This window comes from Penaeus japonicus, unplaced genomic scaffold, assembly GCF_977035675.1.
Source record: "Penaeus japonicus unplaced genomic scaffold, GWHDUDI00000001_assembly GWHDUDI00000022, whole genome shotgun sequence".
In the NCBI taxonomy this organism is placed as follows: Eukaryota; Metazoa; Arthropoda; class Malacostraca; order Decapoda; family Penaeidae; genus Penaeus; species Penaeus japonicus.
The window spans coordinates 7,029,705-7,039,704 of record NW_028234424.1 but is presented as its reverse complement, the minus strand read 5'-3'; the positions used below and the strand labels follow the sequence as shown (position 1 = coordinate 7,039,704).

Here is a 10,000-nt window from a genome sequence, read left to right as displayed (position 1 = left end):
GAGGACATTGTCTGAACACTGTATTATATGGTTGCATGGGATACTATGTGGTATCTGTGAGTGAGTGAGTGTGAGAGACAGAGACAGAGACAGACAGGAAAAGAAAGAAAGAAAGAGAAGAAGGGCAAATGTGCAAGTGTAGTATTCACAAGAAAAATAACAAATATATGAATGAACCTATAGCGATCAAAAGGATTGAGTGTGCAGTGTCTTGAAAGGATAGTACCATGTTGATCGAGCAAAAGAGCCGAGTGATCTGTAGAGGGTCTGTTGGCGGAGGAGTTGTGCATGTTGGCCTGACTGGGAATTCTGAGAAAAGTAATTTGACGGGAAGATAGGAGGGGTTGGAATGACAGGGCTCTTGGTGATGGGTCTGAATTAAGGGACCTGTAGGGGACTTCGCTTCTCTCTCTCTCTCTCTCTCTCTCTCTCTCTCTCTCTCTCTCTCTCTCTCTCTCTCTCTCTCTCTCTCTCTCTCTCTCTCTCTCTCTCTCTCTCTCTCTCTCTCTCTCTCTCTCTCTCTCTCTCTTCTTTCCTTGTCTCTCTGCATGCTCCCCCACCCCCTCTCTTTCACTCTGTCTTTGTGTTCCTTTTCTATCTGTATCCATCATCCTTTCTTTCTCACCCTACCCTACTCTCTCCCTCCCTCTCCCTGAAACATTATTTTATTCTCTCTTTCACATATTATTACCTCTCTCTGTACGGTTAATACTAATACGAAATCACAAAAGTTGAATGAGGTGATCAAGTACCTTGAATACTACAGTACGGACCTGTATCATGTAGGCCTATGCAAAGTTTATGTTTTGTTGGTGCCCTTTGGAGGTTGGGCGATGTTAGGCAGAGACTATGGCATCTTGCTTTGCCGATTTATAGGGCAGGTAACGTTCAGTTGCCATATATGTTCTATGTGTTTCCCTCCCTTCCTCTCTCTCTATTTCTTTCTCTTTCCCCCCCCCCCCCCCCACCTTAATTCCTCTTCCTCCCACAACCTTTCACACCCGCCCCTCTCTCCCTCCCCTCCCCCTATCCCTCTCTCCCTTCCCTCCCTCTATCCCTCTCTCCCTCCTCTCACCCTCCCCTCTCACCCTCTCCCACCCCTCTCCTCTCCCTCCCTCTCCCCTTGCCCCCCTTCCACAGCAGGTGGACGGCTGTGACTCTCGACCTGAGTGTTGGCTTAAGCTAAGTCTGATGCACCCGCGTGACCCTGACCCCTTCTCTTCATTCTCTTCTCGAGTCTTATCTTGGCTCATCCTGTCGTCTGTCTTCTTATCTTGCTTCTCTCGTCTCCCTTTTTCTTGCCTTTCTCTCTCTCTCCCATTCATCTTTCTCTCTGCTACACGATCAGCGTCCTTCCCTCCACGTCATTTGCTAACATCGCCGTTTCTTCCCCGCAGGATTGGTCTTCCGAAGAGTCCCCGTGCGTGAGTCAAGATTCGTGACCAGCTGGAGAGAGAGAGAGAGAGAGCGCGCGCATCCAAGGGCCGGGAATAATTCGTCGAGAGAACAGAGAACGGGCCTTCGAGCGAGTGAGGAAAACAAGTCTTTCGTGACGACGACGACGACGACGACGACAGGACTCCCGCTCTGCCTGCGTGTGCTTGGCCTCCAGCCTAAGACGCTATTCCCGGCTGCTTCGAGAGGAGCCCAGGGCGAGCGAGCGAGTGAGTGCGTCGTGGCATGAGCGCGTGAGCCAGCGAGCCAGCGAGGCTGCGTGAGTGTGAGTGACGAGCGAGTGGGCGAGTGGGCGTGCGACGGCGCTGCTTGGCGTGGAGACGTGCGAGCGAGTGAGGAGAGTGGCTTGGCGCGGCGCCCCCGGCCATGACCAGGTGGTAAGGGTGGCGGGCGAGAGCAGCGGGCATGCGGCGGGGGGGCACGCCCTGACCCACGCCCAAGACACGCCCGCGGCCACCATGGGCCAGGGCTCCAGCTATCCGCACCCCGTGCCCCCCCCGCAGCGGCCGGCGTCCCCCTGGGCCATGGACCCCCTGCCGGAGCCCGCCCGCAGCCCTCACCAGGTGCGCCAGCGGCTGCACCTCCAGCAGCAGCAGCAGCGCGACGTGCGCGACCAGCTCGAGCGCGAGCAGCAGGAGCGCCACCACCACCTGCAGCAGCAGGAGAGCCTGGCCGGCTGCTGCGGCTCCGGCAGCCCCGCCGCCGCCGCGGCCACCACCTGCAGCTGCGGCGGAGGCCTCACCTCCACGGCGGCCATCTACGGCACGGCCACGGCGCCCGACCCCGCGCCGCACCCTGTGGTGGTGACGCCACCGCGCGCCGTGCCGCACCATCACCACCACTTGCGGCACCAACTGGACGCCGCCGCCGCGCTCACCCCCGGCAGCAGCGGCAGCAGTTGCAGCGGCGAGAGTGCGACCTGCCCCGAGACGCCGCTCGGGCCGTGCCCCGGCGGCGGCGCGGGCGAGACTTGCGTGGGCGCCTCGGGCGGAGGCTGTGGTAGCGGCGGCTGCGGCCACTGGTGCTCGTCGTGCCGCGTGCGGGTGCAAGTGGAGGTGGAGTGCGTGGGTGCGGAGGCACGTCCCTCGCCGCCGCGCGCTGGCCGCCTGCGGACGCTCACCTTCCCGAAGCGGCACCGTCACAAGACCAAGACTCCGACGCGCGACCTGCCGCAGCAGCCCAAGAAGAAGAAGGCGCCCTGGACCTTCCGCCTCAACTGCCGCCTGCGAACCTCCAAGTCGGAACCCGAGCCCGAGGCGGCGCCCAGCCCCAGCGCCGGCGTCGGCTGCGGCGCCTGTATGTGCCCATCGCTGCGGCGCCCCGAACCCGAAGCGCACTTGCGGCACCACCACATGCCGCACCATCACCACCTGCCGCACCACCTCCACGCGCACGCGCGCTTGCCTGCAGCTCAGGAGCAGCCCTCTGTGGCCACCGTGGCGGGCGCGGGTGCTGCGGGCGGCGGCAGTGGCGGCGGAAGCCCCGGGGGCGCTGCGGCCGCCACGCCCGTGATCGACCTGTCGCGCTTCAACCCCGACGCCTTCCCCATCGAGGACTGGGAGGAGCGGGCGCGGCAGGAGCGCGCGCGCGAAATGGCCGAGGGCGTGGAGCCGCCGCCCGGGTTCACGCCCGTGCATAGTGCGCTGACGCCCACGCAGCAGGCGCTGACGCACCTCCAGCTGCAACACCAGCACCACCTGCAGCTGCAACAGGCGGGCGCCGTGACGACGTCGTTGCCGCTGTCATACAATTCCATGCTGGACCTGCAGCTGCTGCTGGAGCGCTCGCTGCGCCTGGGGCTGGGCGGGCCGCGCTCCGTGGCGGCGCCGCTGAGTGAGGAGACGCTGCTGCAGCAGGTGGGGCGGCTGGCCGGCGACGGCTCGCTGCTTCAGCGCACCGTGCACACGCAGGTGGACTACATTCACTGCCTTGTACCTGACCTTCTCAGCATCACGAACTGCGCCTTCTACTGGGGCAAGATGGACCGCTACGAGGCCGAGCGGCTGCTGGAGAACCGGCCCGAGGGCACCTTCCTCCTGCGCGACTCCGCCCAGGAGGAGTACCTGTTCTCCGTGTCGTTCCGGCGCTACGGGCGGTCGCTGCACGCGCGCATCGAGCAGTGGAACCACAAGTTCAGCTTCGACTCGCACGACCCGGGCGTCTTCGCCTCGGACACCGTCTGCGGCCTCATCGAGCACTACAAGGACCCGTCGTGCTGCATGTTCTTCGAGCCCATGCTGACCAACCCGCTGGCGCGCACCTTCCCGTTCCCGCTGCAGCACCTCTGCCGCGCCGCTATCTGCTCCACCACCACCTACGACGGCATCAACAACATCCGCCTGCCCAAGCCCCTCAAGAACTACCTCAAGGAGTACCACTACAAGCAGCGCGTGCGGGTGCGCCGCCTCGACCACTAGCACGAACCGCTGGTGGTCCTGTAGCGGGCCACGGCGGCCGAGGGCGAGGGCGAGGGCGAGGGCGGGGGAGAGAAGTCGGCACCTGGGAAGAGGAGGCCGCAACGCGCGCGCCGACGGAAGCCCGACGGAACAATCATTTGTTTCTTGCAGTTGCGAGTCGCAAGAAGCGCAGGTGGCTATACGTATTAAGAGGAGGTCCTGTCTGCCTGGGCTTGTCTGGTGCTGTAGAGTCCTCTTGCCTCCCCCCTTCCTCCTCTTGTCTTTGTTCGCTCCCCCCCCCCTTTCCTCCCCCCCTCTTCCTCACGCAACCCTAGTTACCAGTGCTGTGTTATAGACGATTCTTCGTATGATGCCCAGTGATCATCCTCATGCCTAGAATACGCTTACTCTCTTCATCGTGATATATATATATATATATTATATATATATATATATATATATATATATATATATTTATGTATATCTATATATATATGTATATATATGTATATGTATGTATATGTATATGTATATATATGTATATGTATATATATTGTGTGTATATATGTGTGTGTATATTATATAATATATATATATATATATATATATATATATATATATATATATATATATATATATATATATATATATGAGTGTGTGTGTGTGTTCATATGTACATGCATATATATAAGATATATACATAGATGCGTACATATATATCTACATACACACACACATACATACATATATATATATATATATATATATATATATATAATATATATATATATATATATATATATATATATATAATATATATATATATATAATATATATATATAAATAACCGCAAGAACGTGTATTTGTGTACATAAGTCTTGTCATAAATATTTTTATCTACCGGATTCGAACCATTACAACAGTGCCAAGAAGTTTTGACAGCCTGCAGCTATAGGTCGTTTAACACGTTCTTGCCCCCTTTGATGATGATGTACCTGCTATTTACTGCCTTCTGTCGACTCTCCTTAGAGGTGAAAGGTCAGGACAGACACCTTAGAGTGCCAGGCCTTTCTCGGTTATAGAAAATTAATGGGAAGAAAGAAAGAAAAAATACTCCTATACTGTGAATAAATAAAAAAAAAGAACATATAATGGAAATGAAAGTAAAGTGAAAACAATTTATTTTCTTTTTCTTTTTTTTAGAAATGACTCGCATTTTTTTTTCTTTGAGAGAGAAAAAAAAGTTTATTATAGGCCTAGATTTGTAAATGCCTAGGTATCTATTGGTGCACAATACCAATGTGTCGAAGTGATTATGTAAAACAAAATGTGATATGGTAAAAGAAAAAAGATACATATATATAGGTTTATGTATGTTTGTGTATGTGTGTGTATTTATACGTACACCAGTGGAGAAATGATTTTAAAAAGGAGAGAAAAAAAAACTCGTGTATTTTTTTTCAAGTGTTCAAAAACTAAACGGAATAAACAAAAAAAAGGAAAGTTTATCTGAAAATTACGATCCCCCCCACCACCACCTCCTACCCCCCACCCCCAGCCCAGTTACTAAGGACACTTACTTGAGATATTACTTGAGGACGACCAGTGCCGCCAAAGATGCCGTTTTCCCCCACCCCACCCGACCCCCTTCCCCCATATCCCCTCAACGCCCATCCCTAGAGAAAGGGGGCAGAACAAGCTATTATCTTCAAAGTCTTCGAGTGTGCGAGTGGATATGTCTGTTTGTCTGTGTGTCTGTTATCAGTGATGTATGGCTTCTGAATCAAATCCATGCTTTGATGACTATTATTTTTCCTTACACATTTGTCTCATGTTCTTCAAGGTCGAACAAAGGGTTCTGTTGATAAAGAAAGGAAAAAGGAAAAGAACAATTGTGATGAACACCACAAGAACACCTTCAGCAAAGAAAACCAAAAAGGAATATTCCCCAGTGTTCTCTTCTGCACAAATTACGATATTACTCTTTGGTGTGTGATTTTTTTTTTTGAGTGTTTATTCAGTTAACTGGAGAATTATGTTGTTCTTTTACAAATGTTTTTGTTCTTACAATGTATATATTATATATATATTATATATATATTATATATATTATATATATATTATATTATTTATATATATAATATATTTATATATTTATAATATATTTATATATTTATAATATATTTATATATATACATATATGTATATATTATATATGTATATATTATATATATATTATATATATGTATATATTATATATGTATATATTATATATATATGATATATATATATTATATATAAATAATACTTTTGTTAATGCAACCGGAAAGAAGATATTTATTTTTGTGATTATTTTTCTTCTGTTTTTATTTAGTCTAGCCTTTTATTTAACTATTTTTGTATGTTTCCTAAATTTCCTGAGTATAACAATGTTAATGATGGTCACATTTTGTTGAAGAAACTAAACTTATTTCACATTTGCATATGGTATCAAATCTGTTTGTTTGTTTGTCTGTCTGTCTGTCTGGTTTAGCTAAGCTCGAATTGCAACAGGATTGCACGTGCCAAATAAGGGAGAGAGATTGCATATTGCTTAATGTCTGTCTGTCTGTCTGCTTCGCCCTTGTTTTCTTGTCTATGCAATACTTATTTTTTTTCTTTTCTCTTCTTTTTTTCTCTCATTTCGGGACCAAAGAAGGGAGAATAGATACAAGAAAGCTAAACAGACAGAGAAAGAAAGGAAAGGCGCAACAGAACGTAAACAGGAGTGATCTCCGCGAGTTCGTAACCCCCCCGTGTATATTTCAGCGCTTCCTTGTGTTATCAGGTATTCGGTATCAGTGTCTATAGTATAAGGTTGTGTGTGGGTCTCTTCCACCACCTCGTCTACTCGCCGGTGTAAGGCTTTGGGGGGGCGGGGAGGGGGTCAGAGGTCAGAGAGAGCGGGGCTTTTTCCTCTTCTTCATCCTCTGTTTGCTCCTTCTTCTTCTTCTTCTTCTTCTTTTCTCATCCTCCTTTTCCTTATCTTCATACTTTTCCTTCTCCTCCTCCTTCGTCCCTCTCTTTCTTCGTCCTCTTCTCTTTCTCATCTTATCATTATTATTTTGTCTTTCTCTTCCACCTTCTCCGTTCTTTCGCGGTTGTTGTTTTTTTTTCCTCCTGTTTCGTTTCGTTTCGTCCCATTCGTATTGAAAAGGTTGGAAATAAAAAGGAAAGGAAAAAGAATATGACGGGGGAGGGGAAGGGGGAGGGGGAGGGGGAAGAGAACCGACGCGTTTCTTTCTAAAAAAGACTGTCGGAGGCGAGAGGTCGGGATGGGGGGTAGGGGAGAGAGGGGGCGGTCATTGACATGTCTGGTCACGTTTTGCCGATCGGAGGGGGGCCGCGGAAGGGGATGGGGAGAGGGGAAGCACCCTTTGTGACCTTCCGTGATGGGGAATCGAATCGGGAAGGAGAGGAGAAAAGAGGATCGGTGTTATCGTCTCTCTCTCTCTCTCTCTCTCTCTCTCTCTCTCTCTCTCTCTCTCTCTCTCTCTCTCTCTCTCTCTCTCTCTCTCTCTCTCTCTCTCTCTCTCTCTCTCTCTCTCTCTCTCTCTCTCTCTCTCTCTCTCTCTCTCTTATTTTTAGTCGCCCTCTTCTTTTCTCTCACTACGCGAAAGAGGGAGGGAGGGAGGACGTCAGTGACGACGAAGACCGCTGCCCACTTGGGTCGCGGCCTCTTAATTGATCGTTCAATGTGACGCTTTGGTCGTTCAATGAATCTGACCTCCGCTTGGGCTGCCGGCTACTCGTTCCCGGGAAGGAGTGGGAGTGTCTGTCTCTATCTCTGTCTGTCTGTCTTTACTCGGTGTTTAGAGGAGGAGGTGGAAGGTAGGGGGAGAGTGGGGCAGGGGGAGGTTTGGTTTGATTCTGTTGTTTTGTTTTTGTTTTTCTATTCCTATTCCTATTCCTATCAAGAGCCACGGTCATTAATTTCCTCATGTAACGTACACGAAGAAAGTGATGTTCTTGGAGAATGGGAGGGTGGGGAGGGAGGAGGGATGGAGGAAGAACTCTGGCCTTCTGATGACTGTTTTGCTGCTGGTGCTGACCACGAGGTCCTGCTTAGCTTTGGCGTCACTCAAAACACGCTGGGTCTGCTTTTGGTTGGTCTCCCTCTCTTTCTTTCTCTTTCACAGCCCACTTTTTGGGATTTTCCACTCTCGTTCCTCCTTCCTTTCATCATTTGCCTCCTCCCTTTGCCCCCCCCCCCTCTCCCCTACTGACATGCATTGCGCGACACACCTCAGCGCCCACTGAGGGAGGTGGTGGTTTGTTGTTTCCCCCTTCCGGCCTTGGCACTGGGCTCTGCCACGCGACGGCCCTGTGCCAGACTTTGCTGGTGTGGCATCGGGTAAGTTCATGTGCCCGATGCCCACGTCCGTCTGTTTGGTCTTGTGCCGATAGGGAGGGGGGGGGGGGAGGAGGGGAAGGAAGAGGATTGGAGATGGGGGTGGGGGGGGGGGGGCAGTAGGTCCTGTGACGCAGGTGGTTTTCATTATTTCAGCTTCGGGGTCGCCGCGTCCTGCTTGTTGTTTTTTTTTTCCACTTGGTGACCTCCGTCTTTCCTTCTCCCTCTCCCTCTCCCTCTCCCTCTCCTTCTCCCCTCTCTCTTAGTGCTCTCACACACTCAGTCTCTCTTTCCCTTCTCTTTTCCTTCGTGCTTAGTCTGTCTTGTACGTTATCTATCGTACTCAAACACTTCGTCCTAAAGATAGCCTCCCCCCCCCCATCCAATCGTATCGCCACTCAATGCCGTGCACCACCAAAGCACTAGGTAATCATGAACTCAAAAACACGTCTCTCTCTCCTCTCTCTCTCTCTCTCCTCCGTCTCCCCCTACCCTCTCTCTCTCTCTCTCTCTCTCTCTCTCTCTCTCTCTCTCTCTCTCTCTCTCTCTCTCTCTCTCTGCTCTCTCTCTCTCTCTCTCTCTCTCTCTCTCTCTCTCTCTCTCTCTCTCTCTCTCTCTCTCTCTCTCTCTCTCTCTCTCTCTCTCTCTCTCTCTTTCCCTCCCTCCCTCCCTCCCTCACTCTTCCTCCTTCCCTCTCTCTTCCCACACGCACACACATCCCAATCGTTTTCCCCTTCGTCGACGCCCGGAACCACGTCGTCGTTGTCATCATCGTCATTGTCATCGTCATCGTCATCGTCTTCTTGTTCTTCCTTCGGTCGTCCTTGTAGCGGATGGGGGTCAACGCCTCCCGGTCGACGCAAGTTCCAGTGCTCGGAGGGAGACGGCGTGACTACGGGAGGCAGTGGCTTGGAGTGGCTGCTTGCCTACGTGTTTGCGTGTGGCTGCGTACGGGAACAAGGGCGGTGGATAGCAGGGCCGGCGTCGGCTCTTTCTTATTATTATTATGTTTATTCTCCTCTTTTTTTTTTTCATTTCTCTTCTCTTTTGGTCCTTTACTTTCTGCTGTTGCTGCTCCCCCTCCTCCTCCTCGCTGTCTGCTGAGAGCGATAGCGCTGGCGCCGTCGAAGCGTGCCGGAGGCGCCGACCGTGAGTGCAGCGGCGGCCACCTTCCAATCCGCCGCCGCCGCCGCCGCCGCACCCGCTCGCTCGCTCGCTCACGTACTTACTCACTCACTCGTTCACTCACTCACTTCCGGTCGACCGCATCGGGTGCATTGGCCGACCGCTGACGTAACTATCTCTTCGCGGTTCGTGAGACTCGTCGAGTGCACGTCCCTCCTTGACCCCCCCCCTCCCCCCAGACCCCATCGCCGTCGGTCTGCGTGCGGGTTCCGGCGAGACCATAAACCGCTCCTTGTTCCTTCCTTCCATTTCTTGTCCCTTGGGAATTTCCTCTTTCTCTCTCCCTCTCCCTCTCCCTCTCCCTCTCCCTCTCCCTCTCCCTCTCCCTCTCCCTCGCGCATCACTAAAACTACGATCTTGTTTTAGTCGAACAAATAGAGATTCGCCATCGTCATGTCTCTCTTTCGTTTTACGATCAAAATGTTCGGATAGGGTTAGTAATTTCGATTTTTTTTTTTTTTTTTTTTTTTTTTTTTTCCTATTTTGAACGCTCGAACACTTTCAAGACACGCTTCCTGGTTGAGAAAATTGGACATGAAAAGAGATCAGTCTTAAAAACCGTTGCGTTGAGTGT

At 51.1% G+C, this 10,000-nt stretch overlaps 1 protein-coding gene across 1 annotated transcript in view; it reads left to right on the top strand.

Moving 5' to 3' along the window:
- LOC122242347 (uncharacterized) overlaps positions 1–4,967 on the top strand; it is an 11,032-nt gene extending 6,065 nt beyond the window's left edge. Inside the window, exon 2 of the mRNA XM_042999642.2 lies at positions 1,398–4,967. Within this exon, the coding sequence (XP_042855576.1) occupies positions 1,914–3,872 (1,959 nt within the window). The 5' untranslated portion in view covers positions 1,398–1,913 and the 3' untranslated portion in view covers positions 3,873–4,967. The remainder of the gene's footprint in view (positions 1–1,397) is intronic.
- The last annotated feature ends 5,033 nt before the right edge of the window (positions 4,968–10,000 follow it).